The following is a 14,808-nucleotide window of genomic DNA, read 5'->3' on the forward strand; positions in this document are numbered from 1 at the left end:
AAATAACAAAAAATCATCATCTAGAATCCATATCTAGATTCGAATAGACAACTCAGATGGACGGTGAACTCTGGATTTCTTCGAAAGTCGAAGGACCTTGTGTCTTCCAATTCTGGCAAACTTCACGGGCTCAAACTGGATCATCATATCATTGTCCTGGAAAATAATGGTACTGATTTTCAATTTGAAATAATGATTTCCATCTCCCAACCCCTTCGTAAAGAGCTCTTACTTCCCAAAATATATTTTAATTCCGGAACTTTCCACCCTCGGTTCAAAGGTTTTTTGACACCTTAAGACGCTTAGAAACCCTTTTTGCTGATAATCATTAAATATCAGATCACGTGCCAGTTTCAGGCAAATTTCTTTCGTTTTCAGAACAAAATACGTTTGCAGAAGTAGGTCAAACTGCGTCATTGGAGGAACGTGTGATTTCAAAATAATTTTGAAATAAGAATTTCAAATTTGTTCTATGTGCAAACATCATCAATTTTCAAATCAGATCATTAAATTGAACTGAGAAAGTGCAAAAGATGTTGATCGAACGATTATTTGTTCGTCGTTAAAACATTTTATGTTAATTTTAATGGGGACGCGACAACTTTTTTGACAAGATACCGAGAGCACTGTGTTTTGACCAGTCGACGTATTTTCCTGATGGAAACATTCGAGAAAGATATAAAATGATTACGGTAGGTTTAGTGGGAAATTAAATGAAATGTTCTGACAGGTCTGTCTATTTGAATGAGCTGGACTACTGTAGCTATTCTAGTCAAACTATTCAAATGATAGACTTACATCATCTTGGATCAGCATTGACGAGGCTTCGAAGTATGTGTTTGGACAGTGGGAAGGTCGGATACAGAGACCATTCTCGTCCCTGACATATCCATCATTACAAACACATCGAGGGAAGAAACATTTCGCGTGATGGAGATGATTCTCGCAATGAGGTGGGCTGAAACATATTTACATGAAGATTCCATCATTTACAGTATCCCTATCGCCACGTGACTTTTTTTTTGCAAATTCGAAATAGATCAGAAGACAGTCAACAATTGAATATTTACACTGAATCGGCGCATTCTTTATCAAGTGACTTGAATTCCAATTAAATTTCTTCCGCTCATTATTCACTAGTTTTTGGGTAATCATATAAGTGGTAAATAGTTACCTGAAGAGATTTTCGCAAGTCCGATCGCAGTGTCTTTCTGGTCCGCAGATCAAGTGATGCTCGTGCTTCTGGCATTCCTCAGCTTTCCTTTCAGATCTGACACGAATTGGATAGCGACTTGGTTCTCTGACTTTCTGAAAATATAAAAATTATTTATGAAAAGATTGACTCAGAGCATCTAACCGTAACCCCTCATACTCTATTCCTCAATCTCAAATCTGAAAACGTACATGTCTTGGATATATCCTCCTCTTGTTGTGATGATGATGGAAAAGGGCTGCAGACGTAAAGGCGACAAGGGCCAACAGAAGAAGTAGTCTCATTGCTCCAATTCGATGAATATTCTGAAAAATGAATTGTTTGTATTAGCAGAGAAACAAGAAAGGCGAAAAGAAGTGATAAGCCAATCAAAATGTTTTACATGTGCTCAGTTTGTGCCATTTTTAGACTTTTTAGACCTTACGACCCGAGTTTATGATGGTGTGTATGTGTGATGATTCAGGCGGAAACAAGAAGAAAAATGGGAGAAAGGGATGATGTGTTTTGGAAACAAAAACTTAAACTAATTCGAACCAATTAGTAAGTACAAGAAGTACAACAAGAATGGTAAATGTGATGGCCTTGAGTATACAGAGAGGCGGGCCCGTTGTAGGTGTAAAGGATGTGAAGAAGCAGGTGTTGGGAGAGAAAGGAATGACGTGTCTTTCTCAAGGATTTATTACTTTTCTCTAAAAGTTGAGAGAGAAAAAGAGAGATGAGATTACGGTAGGTTTTGGTCTCCGAGACAATTATCAGACAATTGTTTTATGATGTTTTAGAAAAAGAAAGGAGAAGCTATAAAAGTTGGTCAATTAGATGTGATAGCGTGTCCGAATCTGTCGGGCACGGTAATTTGATGGTTGACTAAAGAACTTCTAGAATAGGTTTTAAATGAGAATCGTAAAGGAAATGGGCTTCAAATAACTCACTTCTCAGATAGAACAGACACCAGACTCATTGAAATTTCATCATTTTTCAATTTCAAAGAAAACGGAGAAGAATCTTCTTTCAACACGAAGACCCTTAAGAATTTAAGGTAAAGTGTCAATTTGGTGTTTCATTTTCTGCTGAAATGATAAATCCTCTTAATGTCGTTCCGTCTCTTTTGCTTTTTGAAACTTAATGACACTAAATATAAGTCTAGTCTACACTACAGTAAGAACATTTTGTGATGTTAGGAAACCCCAAATATTGTTGTTCGACTTTGAAAAAAGCCATAAAATATATAGTCAACTATTTACAACCATGCTTTCGATGAGGTTTTCCCCACTTTCCCAAAACGAAAGTTACCTCGGGGTCAATTAAAAACTACTGAATAAGTCTTCAAATGGGACCCGTATCGTTTTATGCACCGATGATATCAACGAGGTCAGACGAGTTACAGTATGCTCTCAAAGCAGAAACATGTGACTAATCAAACTCATAATATTCTCAATAAACCAGAATAGTCAACTGTCTACACAGTAGAAAGAATACTTAAAAGTACTTGAAAGTTCAACAACTAACTCTTGCAAACCGAGTACAAAATATATAAACATTACGTGTGAATCAAAGAGTCAAGTGAGTGGCAGCCAATAAAACACAATAATGAATAAAAAGGGCAGACTGACTGGACAGAGAAAGAAAACGCCTGAAATAGGCAGACGAGCCGAGAAGAATCACGCATTTTTGACGTCAAAACGAATGGAATGATGAAGAGAGCATTCCATGAATTCTGTCCAGTCCTCCCCTCGTTTCTCCTCCCTTCTTCTTCTTCTTCGCTGCGGGCGGTGAGAGGTTATCAGTTCGATTCGAAGAGAAGAGAGCAATCACTAATAGAGTATCAAGCAAGAATAAAACGAAGAAAATGAGTGATAAGAAAACAAAAATATATGAAGAGTTAACCCAAAAAAGAAGAGAGTGAAGTCTAATTAAACTAATGAGCAGAACACAAAGTGAAGTAATTGGCACGCTAGTTGTTGATTGTAGAAAAGAAACTAAAAACTAAAAAACGAACTGTTGAAGAGCAACGTTGCAATCGAAAGAAAGGAATTTATAGGAAAACTATATTAAACCGAAACTGTAAGGATAAGAACACATTGACCCAAAGAAGAAATACTAATATCTCATGATAACTAGGCTGATCCTTACCGGTCTTTGGGCCGTATCGCTATAGTCCTCGGACTGGTAGATTCATCTTTGGTTTAAAAAAGAGGAAATTCAGAAGATAATTTTTCAAAAAGTCGTGATGATCCACTACGTTATAAAATATATAACTATGCGATACTCAGAAGTCTTTGAAGCATGGTCTAACTGAAGCTACAGTATCTCGAGATTACATGTTTCATACCCTAACCACGTGGAAGAGTCACCTCAGTTGACACTTTTGTTAGAAAGGGTCGCATCTTGTTTGAGTAAAGTTTCAACAGGAATTGTACAATTTGACTTGTTTTGTCAGCTGTCTTCTTGTACTTTTTACACTTGTTGGATACTTCTACATAGTTGGGTAGTCTTATCTAAAAGCGAAAATTCAAAAACGAAGGTATACTGTAGTTCGAAGTTCATGAAATGACAATAGGATTACTGTAGATCAGACGAGGCGCCGTTGGTATTAGTGTCAGTGAGAAGACGGCTTCATCAAAAGAGGAAACTAATTCTAAAAGAGGATTCAATGATCGTCAAACTGAAAATGAAATTGACAGGGTGAACACATTGAGAGCCAATCGCTTTGAACTATTTGATTCTTCTCTCCGCCCATTCTTTCTTCGAATCCCTCTCACAATCCAATTGTGTCTCATTGAAAAAGCATTGGGGACCACCAGATTGATTTATAGAATGCACCTTAGGAAAGAAAGAAGAAGGTGGAGAGAAGGAAATTGAAACGAAAAATCAACAAAAAAAAATAGAGTGAGAATGAGCCAATTGAAAGAAAAACAAGATGTAACTCTGTTAACACTTTGTTTTGTGATGTTCCTTGTAGACATCTTATTTGCTCACAAATGACGAAAAAGTGAGAATTTGCTTCTTTAGACAACGAGGATTTCATTTGGGTAAATATAGGTGGAAACGGGAATTTTATAAACGAGGAAATGATCATTTTGGTATGTTTTAAAATAGGCTGTATAGATAAAAAAGAGTAAGTAATTTGAAGTTTTGATTCATGGAAACGACTAGAGACCATCAATTAAATAAAAAAAATTGGAAAAGATCCTGTGACACAAACTTTCAGGCGAGAATATCAAATATACTTCGTAAGTGATTGGGTCGGCTTTTGAAAAAAACTGGAAGAAAAAACAAAAACTGACCATTACTACCAGTTTTTATTTCTCCTGCAAATTTTGAAACAATCCGCTTATGATAACTCCATGGCTCAACCATCCTGTTTTTCACACCTTTGCAAACACTTTCTTCATCCGAATTTCATCAGTTTCAGACGGAACTCAGCTCACTTCCGCACTTCTTATGTCTCACTTCTAGCACTATTTTTATCATTCGATCGTTAAAAAAGATGACACAAAGTATCATTAAACAGAGAATGCTGAAAATGTATTTTAAGGAAAAACAAATCGGGGTGTGGTTCTAGAGGAATGATGTGTTAAGTTTTGTAGATGAATCACTAAAAATACGGAAATTCAAAAGGTTGTATTTTAAAATTGATAAGAAGAGTTGGAGAATGGTAGACTGTGACGTCACACTCTGAAAATGGATTCTTTTCTGAAAATAAATCACAAGGAACCCAATGAAACAGCGTTCTGTATTTCCTTGAGGAACCAGACCAATCAACTCTGAAATCTCATCACATTTCCACCACAAACGATCTCATTCTATTTCATTTGCTCATTTTATCATCATTGTTTTCTTCTCCTCGTCTCGTTTAAAACACTCAACTATCAGAAGGTGATTATCCCCTTCATAAATCAGGCGTCAGGACGGCAAAGAAAGTGTAAATGACGCTTCTGTGTGTGTTTGGAGTCAACGAAAACGATCACCTGGATAATTGAAAAAAAGTTTTGTGGGTAGAAAGACAAACATCTGGATCAGGAAGGAATGAGGGGTTAATGGGATTTTTGAAAAATTACTTTTGAAATGAGTCAGATCCCAGGTGTAAAGTGGTTACGGTAGAATTGAGTCATGTGAACAGATGACGAAGGATTTTCAAGGTGGAAGAAATTGTGGTTTGAGAGGGACTCGGAAATGTGGAAACGCTTTAAAATCAATTCACCATCAACTAGGGTTTTCTGTTTCGAGCAATGTGTCACTGATTTCGTGTATATTATTTGAATGACATAGCTACAGTAACCATAAGTAACCCGGGCTTCACATATGGGACTGGATTGGAAATTCGAGAAAACAGATGTTCTACTTTTTCACGTGAACTTCACTTTTTAGGAATCTGATCTTCTTAAAGACGCCCCCGTTCTCCATTATTCTCTTCTATTATTCTTCTGATAGTTGGAAGAGCATTATCAACAAAAATGTCAAAATACATTGGAGCTACCGATGCATTTAATGATATCCTTCTGAAAGTCGATGAAACATTCATTCAAGCCGCTGCATATCTCAAAAACCTCCGTTCTGATGCAGTTGGAGAAAAGCCTGGATCCAAACAAGACTGTCCATCCTCGTGAGATCAAAATCAGTCATTCTTTAATCATTTATTAAACTTTTAGTGTTCAATCCGAACGTTCGTGTTCTCCAATCTTGACGCGTGTTCCGTTGTCTCCTGTTCGTTCCCGTCGCTCTTCTAAAAAGAGGGAAACATATAGCGTTCAAGTTGAAGACTTCGTTGCACTCGATGACAAGAAGAAGGCAGTCATTATGACCTCAATCGAAGCGAAAACTGCGATTCCGAAAGCTGAAGTTCGAAAAATCGAGAAATTGTCAGTTTTTGGGGTGCTCTTTAAATACTACTCGAACAATTCCGAATTTTCAGAATCAACGACACACTCAACAGTCATAAAAACCCATCATCATCAACTGTTTTTCACATTCAAATGTAAAGATCTTTTTATAAAACATAATCAGAATAAACTTTTTTCTAAGTTTCATTCACAATTCGTGTTGTGTAAATTCAAGATAAAAAAATGTAAATTCAAGTCCTGGAAATTTGAAGAATGATTGTGCGCTCGAGCGTATTTCCAATATACCAGATTTCTGCTTCAAAATTTCCAGCTTCATCCCATTTCATGTTTAGAAATTCTGTTTACCCTCAGAAACGACATTCAGTTCAAGTTTGATTCAATTATTTTTGCCAGAATAAGATTAACCCACAAAACGTGTTCTGTAAACACTGCGACGGGAAACTGCGGCGATTAGTCATTCGAGATTGGTCTTTTACTCACTGAAATACTGTCCCAGCTTTATTTTCTAACTTTTCGGTCCCTAAAACTTATAACAGTTTTTAAAACATTCCCCTTCAAACACAATAACTTCACACAATCGATATATTTGTTTTGTAATCATTATCATGCACCTCTTCCCACCGAAACTCAATACTTTTCCTTTGCATATTTTTTCTCTTCCTCTATGAACCAAAAGAGAAAAGGACCCACATAAAAAGGAAAAGAAAGCTTAAGAGAAACGGAAAATCGATGTACTAGAGTGCTGAAGAAGAGAAAAGAGAAGTAGAGAAAGAGCCGACATTCGGAAGACACTCGTCGTTATTCTTCACCACGTCTTCTTCTTTTCTCCATGCCAAAGTTCGATGTGTTTTACGCTTTCGTCTTCCTTTTTCGTAAATCCGGGGTTAAAATTGCTACATTCATCATTTTACATTTGGAATAACCTCGCGCTTTTTTTAAAATGTATTTTTTAAACGAGTAAAATCTACTCTAACAGTATATCGATGCTGACCGCTTTCCTCTAATCTTTCATAATAAGTTCGTAACAAAAATCCGATTTTTGCAGCTCAAAATGGACGATTCATATGCGATAGCAACGCCGCATAATGATGCTTACAATTTAGCGTTCTCAGAGGTGGGATATCAAGAACATTTTAACAAGATGCCAATCTCTGATTTCAGATGAACCCTCACGGTGCACCAAGAATAGGAGCCGCCGACGCCGCCAATTTCCTCAAAAAGTCTAATCTGCCGATGCCGATGCTCGGCCAAATTTGGGAGCTTAGTGACTCGCAAAAAACTGGATCATTAGACAAAAGAGGAGCTTTCGTGGCATTCAAATTGGTAGCAGCAGCTCAACAAGGTATTTCAAATGGTTGTTAACTGAAAATTAGAAGAACTTTTATTTCAGGGAAACCAGTTGCAAATTCCTCCCTCTACGATTCATCGCTTCAACCACCTCGATTTGGTCCACCTGTTCCACCAGCGAGCATGCAACATCACTTCCAGCCTTCATTCCCTTCGGTATTATTTTCCTCCAGCTTCCCTTTAAAAATGTTTCATTCAGCCTGGTCGTGCCCCTCCTGTTCCACCACCTCCACATCCATCATATTCACATCCAATTTCTTCTCAACAATCATCTCCGGCTCATCCACCATCGGAATTTCCTCCAAACTGGCCAATTACACCTAACGATCAGGTTGGCATTATTTTCGCTAAAAATTTTATTTGGAAGGAAAAAAGTAGAAGATATTTCTTAGTTTTCTCTGATTGCCTTCATCATAGTATTTACCTCAAAAGACGGTGGTTATTTCAGGCTAAATATGATTCGATTTTCCAATCGCTCAACCCGGTTAACGGAAAACTTTCTGGCGCTCACGTCCGTCCTGTTCTTATGAATTCAGGACTCGATGCTCACGCTCTTGCGAGAATTTGGGAACTTTCCGATCAGGATAAAGATGGAAATCTCGATCGAATTGAAATGTCTGTTGCTCTTCATCTCGTCTATCGTTCACTTCAATCTGATCCAATCCCTGCTCAACTTCCACCAAACCTCATTCATTCATCAAAAGCAATGTTCGCTCAAAGGTCTCCAAACTTCGCTGCTCCTCCCCATCCTCCACGCCCGATGATGGGATCAAGAGCAGGATCTGTGACTTCTTTGGATGATGTGAACATGAGTCAATCATATTCTGCAACAATGCCTCGCTCTCAACCACCTCCAGTCGGCCGTACGTTCTCTTCTCAACCTCATGTGAACGGATCTCGAACAAGTGGAGCCTCAACACCAATTTCAACATCACATTCGATTCATTCATTTTCTGGTGGAGAATGGCCGATTCATACCGCAGATTACGCAGATCATTTCGCTCAAACTGATACGAATAGAGACGAATTAGTGGATGGTCAGGATATGAGAGGACCGATGATGACAACTGGATTGAGCCCTCAAATATTGGCTCATGTTTGGGCTTTGGCTGATATCAAAAAGTGTGGTCAGCTTAATTTGGAACAGTTTTCATTAACGTGAGTGGATTTAACACCATGCTCTGTTGATTTTTTCTCTTCTTTTACAATGCGAAACCAAACAATTTTCAGAATGTACTTGCTTGACATGGCAAAACGTGGGGAGCCGTTACCAGCAGAACTTCCTTCACGTCTTGTTCCACCATCTTTCCGTCCTCCAACCGAGTCTACCGTCACCACTCATCAACCAGCACAATCCGTGTCGACACCGCAACTTCCAGAAGCCACGTCAATGGAAATAAAAGAAGCTTTGGAGGGTGAAAACGAAGAAATGAGACAACTTGCAGAAGCAATTCAATCAATGGTTGTTGAGAGAAAAACAGCAGAAGAAGCGGTTGTCCAATTAGAAGCAGATATGACTGTTAAAAACTCTCGAATCAAGAATTTGCAAGTAGAGTTAACCACTCTTGAGTCAACTGTCAAGCAACTGGAGCGACAGAAAACAGAGGCAACGAGACGATTGAATGACTATGACACACAAATAGAACAATTGGAGGCAGCATGTAAAGCACAGAGAGAAAAGAAAGAAGATACTGAAAAGCGAATGCAACAAATTGATGAAGAAGCTAAAAATGCAGAGGAATGCAAAGCAAATGATGAAAAAGAAATGGAAGAATTGAAGAGAGAAATCGAAATGCTCGACAATCAATTCAAAACTGTTCGCGGTGAAATCGTCAAAGAAACTGCTCAACGAGAACAAATGGTTGCTGACCTGACAACATTAGAGAGAAAAGAAGCGAGAGACCAAATTCAGATGGAAAGACTGGACGCGGCAATCGAAAAAACAACAAAACTGACTGAAACAGTTTCGGCCGCCGTCGAAAAACCTGAAGCAGAAATGGCGGAGACTCTTCGGTCACAACCGCATTTATTGTCATCTGTAATCGATCAAACCTTGTTATCAGATGATACAGTTTACGGAGAAACTGCTGGTGCATCATCACAAAATCATGTACAACAACCACCTGATCCGTTCGCTTCTGCTAGATCAAGTAAGTTTCAATATACTACTTCAATAAAACTAAATGTCTGCGTTTCAGATCCTGCTGCTGATCCATTTGCTCAAGTTGATCCATTCGGATCATCTGGCCACTTCGATGCTGCTTTTCCAACTGATCCATTTGCTCAGGGAGGCTTCCCTCCAGATGCTGGTTTCAATTCATCTGCTCCTGCCAAGCCAGCTCCCCCTCGTCCAGCTCCTCCGAAGTCGGCTCGAGAAACGCCAGTTAATGATCCATTTGCGTACGTTCTTTGATTAATTATATGGTGTAACGTGTTGCATTTTTCAGACCATCTCAAGGCCAGGCGGCTCAACCCGCAGGGTTTGCTGATTTCGCAGACTTCGGATCTGCTTTTAATTAGTTTTAGAAAATTAGGAATTTAGTATATTTTTAAAAAACCAGTCATCCCCTTCGCACTTTGCCCAAACCTTTTTTCCCGTGCCACGTCATCGACATAATTTATTGACTTATCCTTATTCTTTTTTTAAATTATTTAGTTTGTGAACTTTCCGAATTTGAACTCTCACTTGTTAGAATATAAAACCAGAGCAATAATGTTGAGTAATGTAGAAAGCATGTAATATGTATGTCTCAAGTATTTTCAAATGAATTTTATGTTGTGTATTGTATGTTTTCAGTCACAATTTTGACTAGTGAGGACCCTAGCACATGGAAAACGGGATGAAAAAGAAAGAACCGTAAAGAAAGTTGATTAAGGAAATATCGGATCACAGAAAGAGATTAGAAGGAAAAATGAAAGGAAAAAATATAATTATGCTGATATACAAAAGAAATTACAGATTTGATGTACAGGATGTGCGTATGTCCAATTTACATGCAATGACCAGAGTCCTGAAAATATGAAGTTCCAATGAAAACACTGCTTCTAACTCACTTTCAACTGCGTCACGTACAACTGTCTCTTCGTTTCAATCGCTTTCTGTGGGAACGGGTTCATCTCGTTGAATGCAACTTGAGCCAGTGATTTGAAATCAGTTATGTGGTCTTGTGCTTTGCTGAGACATTGATGAACTGTTCCTAAAAATGTCACCGGAATTCATTTTTTTGAACTATGAACTGTAGTCTCACCAATAGTTTTACACTGAAGAACGTGCGGCTCACAAATTTTCAGTAATGCCAGAGCGAATCGAAACAGAACTTTGTTTCCTTCGTAGAGGAATGCGTCGAATATTGTCAAGTATATCGAATGTGGCAAAACGTCTACGAAACACGTCAAGAACCAGCAAAGAGCGAAAAGTGATAAATCGACTTCCAGTGATCTCAAATGGGCAGCTAACTTCGGAAGTTTCTCAGCCACCAAATCTCGCAAAACTTTCTGATCGGCAACTGCTCCTATCAACGAACTTGTGTAGTATCCTTCAGGTTGAAGATGTTCAACACACGCCACTAAAAACCAAAATGCATCTTGTTCATCTAAATAAAGAAGGGCTATTGCTGCAAGACGATTGAGTCCTTGACAGTAACCGACGTGCGAATTATGGTATCTGAAGGCGTAAAGAACGTTTCGTAGCTTTTCAATGTTCGCAGAATCCGGTTCATCGAATAGCTTATTCGTTGGAAGTGTACGAGCAAGATCCAAGTCGATCTGGAAAATGTTTTCTTAAACCGAACTGAAGAAAAATATCTACCTGTTTTATTGCAGCGTCGTAACTTCCATCTTGTTTTTTTGTTCCAGCTTTCTTCAGCATACTCTGATAATATCCGTTGCCTAGCTCTGCTTGCTTATCTTTCACCCAATGAGTCACAATACTTTTCCATACACGCCCTCTATATGCTGGCGGAACTCCAGTCCGAATCAAAGTCTTCAGATCTGGTGATGACATGATTCCGACGGGACGAGAAACTGTATTGTTCACAAGGAACGAATCCCAAGATTGCAGCCATTTCATGTATTCTTCCGATTGTTCCAGTTTCGTTGCTTCCACAATATCTCCGGCTTTCTTCATATAGAATGACGCAGTATCCAGTAGATCATCGCTTGTAGAGAACTCGTCTTTGTTATAAAAACCAAGTTGATCAGTCAAATTTTGTTGCGATTCACGAGGTGTCCGGGCGGATTCTTCCAGAAGTTCTTTTAGAACGCCAGGTTCCATTACTAAAACTTGTTTTACTTCCCATTATTTTTGATAGAAAATAACCTACTTTTACCAGGTTTCGTTGGGGACTTGAAATGGTTCAACACCATCAGATATCTACTCTTCAGCTGATAGTAACAAGCTTCAAGATCGAAATTCTGCCGAATCAGCTTCTTTTCGCGAGTTTCTAAAGACTGAATGATAGCATGTAATTCAACAATTTCAGCATTCAAGAATTGATTCTGGGTACGGTAACCATCCACGAGATCCTGGAGTTCACCGATATCACGAACATTTTCTTCGTCCAGAACTCTAAAAATGAAAACATACATAAAAAGTAAAAAAGGTCTCATCAACCTGCGAGTGGCTTCTTCACAATCCACCGATGACACGTCAACAAGAATTCCTTCAGGAACTTCAACATCAGATACAATACCATTCGCATCAGTCGATACATTCAAACTTCTTTCAGAAATTGATCCCAAAAGATCTTCCCGATGGTCCTCTTCACACATTCGAAGTATCAGTTCTTCTTTAGTTCGAAGTGATTCTCGGAATGCTTCCACGGATTGTTGTAGATCATTTATCGTATCTTCTAACTTCAAATTTTGATCTTCAAGATCCCGTACACGGCGCGCATTCATACTGTTCGAAATGTGAAGTTCGGTGACTTGACGCTCTTTTTCGAGAAGATACTCACGCATCTCCTCGTTATTCTCCCCCATATCCTCTATTTTCTTTCTTTAATTTTAAAAATCATAAAAGTTTGTTTTCTTTATTACTCACAATGCTTCATTATTCCTCTGGGCAAGCAATAAAGCTGCTCTAAGCGAATCGACGACTTCTTCGAGACTTGAAACCTTGTCTGACAGTTCAATAACTTTTTCTTCTGGTGAAAGATCCACTGAAGACACTGTTCCTTTCTTAAACTTCGAAAATGTCGATAAATTGACAACTTGTCTACAACTCACCCGACTACCAACTACTGGTTCATCTACCGTATTCTGACGACTGCCTCTCCAACTCGAAAGATTTCTTCGTATCGCACGAAACGGAGCTTCAATGCTATGATCAGCTAGTCGTTTAAGCACACTTTCTGGACTTTCTATCGTCTGAAATGTAGATAACCAAATTAGATCAAATTGATATACAACACACTTTTGGCATTTGAAGAGATCTCTCATTCAATTGTCCGTTGGGATTCAAATACCACTCAGTCGAAGATTCCTCTGTTGGTGTTGGTGGTTCTTCAACCTCTTCTGTCACCTCACAAAGTTCTTCAGTCATACTTTGAGTATTCTCCGAACTATTCAAACTTTCTGCTGATTCTGACAGATTTTCGGTTGCAAACTGAGTTCTCTTCTTTGGTTTTGGACTTCTAGGTGGAGGGACCGGAGACGGAGACGAGTATTCTTCGAGAACAGCCGAAGAGTTTCTGCCAGTCAACGAAGATATATCTAGACTTGAATCTGATTGCGATTTTGTTGTTTTCCAACTTCTTTTTCTTGTACTTTGAAGAGCCCTCATCCATTCATTCCGTTGCTTGTCCGAACTACATTCTAACACAATAACTTCGTTGTTGGAGCTGAAAATCAGGCGGCTTCGATGTGAATTCAATAATTCAAACGTACTGAATTTCAAATCGTCCTTTTTCTTTGGGATCATATGTGAATGCTGCACCACTCAATGAGACCCTTCCAATGCATTTGATGTCATCTGAATCTTTGTACCAATAGAGGTAAGGAGTCGAGTCACAGAGAGCGAACCAGTAGCGACGACGAGTTATCAAACCAATCGAACGAACTTCGATCTGCAAAAACACACATATTTGCAGACACCACTGAAATTATTATTTCGATTTGAACTGTACCCGATGCAAATATCCACATATTGCAGAAGTCCTGAGTTCACGAGCTGGCGGACTGATAGTCGCCGTCGCAGACATTCACACGATCTGATTTACTGAATCTTAAATATTATTCAAATGTAAGAAAAATGAAGAGATTTAGAAAGAAAGAGTATTTGCATCGTATGTTCAACGACTCATCGCACGAAAAACTAGTTTTTTCGGCCACCGAGAGGAGAGACAGTGAACGAAGAGAGAACGTATCGAATGTTTATGAAACAACACGAAAAAAGAATCACGCTCGATAGAAAAAAGAAATGAGAAGCGACGGGTGGAAGAGATCAATATATATGAGTTATGAAATTGAAGAAGGAATTAATTTAAAGATGATATCAGCTCTTTTTTTTATTGCTGTTGCTTTATATTGTTCCAGTATTCGGGGTAGTTGATGAGTTTAGACAAAGTGATAGTTTCAGAACAACCTTGCATCGCACATTTGATTGAACGCTTCTTTCCAGCGAATTCGTAAATTGAATCACGATCGTAGACATGGCTGCATGCCTGAAAATAAGATGTTAGGTAGGAACTGTGGGTATGAATAAAGAAAAGGATGTATGAAATTATCAACTTTCAAATCAGAATCACTGTTTACTCTTGAATGACCAATAAGTGATTGAGTCATACATTTGCAGGTAGTTTATTTGTTCAATGATTCGTGTCAATCATACAGCTTGTTGAAATTTAGAAGCCGAATGAACAAATGCACATACCTCGTTGATTACGGGATTCACAATATCTTTTTTCGAAATTGGATCTTTTCTGCTGTGTTGAACTTGCATAACCTCCATTTCTTCACCATCCTCTGTTTCGTCATCCTCATTTCGGATACCGCGAAGAATATCTTTGAAGAATTGTTTATCACCGGCCACATTTTTCTTGCCTTTTGCCACCTCCTTGTAGAGTTGATCATATCGCGAGCGCTGAAAGAATCAATACAGTACTAATATAAAATCACGTAATGTTTACAGTTGGAACATCATCATCATCATCCAAATCTTTCAGATCATTGATCAACACCTCGATGATTTCCTCCAATTTTTGTCCTTCTTTGTCCAATTTCTGCATTTCTTCGACCATTTCTACATATGTATCTATCATTGTAGTTTTGACTTGATCGTTGTTGAAACCTCCTTTCGAGGACATGTATGCAATATCTTCGGCAGACTTTTTGATAGTTTTTCGAATCTGTCTCATTCCAGTAGCAAACTCTGCCATCTGAAAGCATATTAAAAACAATTATTTCTAT

The 14,808-nt window shown here is 38.5% G+C and overlaps 5 protein-coding genes across 5 annotated transcripts; 2 read left to right on the forward strand and 3 right to left on the reverse strand.

Annotated features, from left to right (window-relative positions):
* Nucleotides 1–33: 33 nt before the first annotated feature.
* On the reverse strand, nucleotides 34–1,497 carry GCK72_006124 (uncharacterized protein; the record flags this gene model as incomplete). The annotated part of the gene is made up of 4 exons (XM_003109038.2): nucleotides 34–156; nucleotides 799–958; nucleotides 1,175–1,308; nucleotides 1,405–1,497. 4 exons carry the CDS (start codon nucleotides 1,495–1,497, stop codon nucleotides 34–36), a joined length of 510 nt encoding a protein of 169 aa, XP_003109086.1.
* Nucleotides 1,498–5,667: 4,170 nt separating this feature from the next.
* On the forward strand, nucleotides 5,668–6,192 carry GCK72_006125 (uncharacterized protein; the record flags this gene model as incomplete). Its single annotated transcript, XM_053725485.1, has 3 exons — nucleotides 5,668–5,816; nucleotides 5,863–6,072; nucleotides 6,126–6,192. 3 exons carry the CDS (start codon nucleotides 5,668–5,670, stop codon nucleotides 6,190–6,192), a joined length of 426 nt encoding a protein of 141 aa, XP_053589679.1.
* A 913-nt stretch (nucleotides 6,193–7,105) lies between these two features.
* Nucleotides 7,106–9,921, forward strand: GCK72_006126 (uncharacterized protein; the record flags this gene model as incomplete). The annotated part of the gene is made up of 8 exons (XM_053725486.1): nucleotides 7,106–7,168; nucleotides 7,216–7,396; nucleotides 7,445–7,557; nucleotides 7,601–7,732; nucleotides 7,850–8,559; nucleotides 8,632–9,551; nucleotides 9,600–9,801; nucleotides 9,849–9,921. The coding sequence occupies 8 exons, from the start codon at nucleotides 7,106–7,108 to the stop codon at nucleotides 9,919–9,921; spliced, it is 2,394 nt and encodes a 797-aa protein (XP_053589680.1).
* Nucleotides 9,922–10,391: 470 nt separating this feature from the next.
* On the reverse strand, nucleotides 10,392–13,601 carry GCK72_006127 (uncharacterized protein; the record flags this gene model as incomplete). The annotated part of the gene is made up of 11 exons (XM_053725487.1): nucleotides 10,392–10,412; nucleotides 10,456–10,598; nucleotides 10,650–11,166; nucleotides 11,210–11,676; nucleotides 11,724–11,968; nucleotides 12,014–12,397; nucleotides 12,443–12,579; nucleotides 12,628–12,768; nucleotides 12,815–13,241; nucleotides 13,288–13,466; nucleotides 13,527–13,601. 11 exons carry the CDS (start codon nucleotides 13,599–13,601, stop codon nucleotides 10,392–10,394), a joined length of 2,736 nt encoding a protein of 911 aa, XP_053589681.1.
* A 306-nt stretch (nucleotides 13,602–13,907) lies between these two features.
* Nucleotides 13,908–14,777, reverse strand: GCK72_006128 (uncharacterized protein; the record flags this gene model as incomplete). Its single annotated transcript, XM_053725488.1, has 3 exons — nucleotides 13,908–14,063; nucleotides 14,273–14,482; nucleotides 14,529–14,777. The coding sequence occupies 3 exons, from the start codon at nucleotides 14,775–14,777 to the stop codon at nucleotides 13,908–13,910; spliced, it is 615 nt and encodes a 204-aa protein (XP_053589682.1).
* Nucleotides 14,778–14,808: the final 31 nt, after the last annotated feature.

The sequence above is a fragment of the Caenorhabditis remanei genome, chromosome II, assembly GCF_010183535.1.
Source record: "Caenorhabditis remanei strain PX506 chromosome II, whole genome shotgun sequence".
NCBI lineage: Eukaryota > Metazoa > Nematoda > Chromadorea > Rhabditida > Rhabditidae > Caenorhabditis > Caenorhabditis remanei.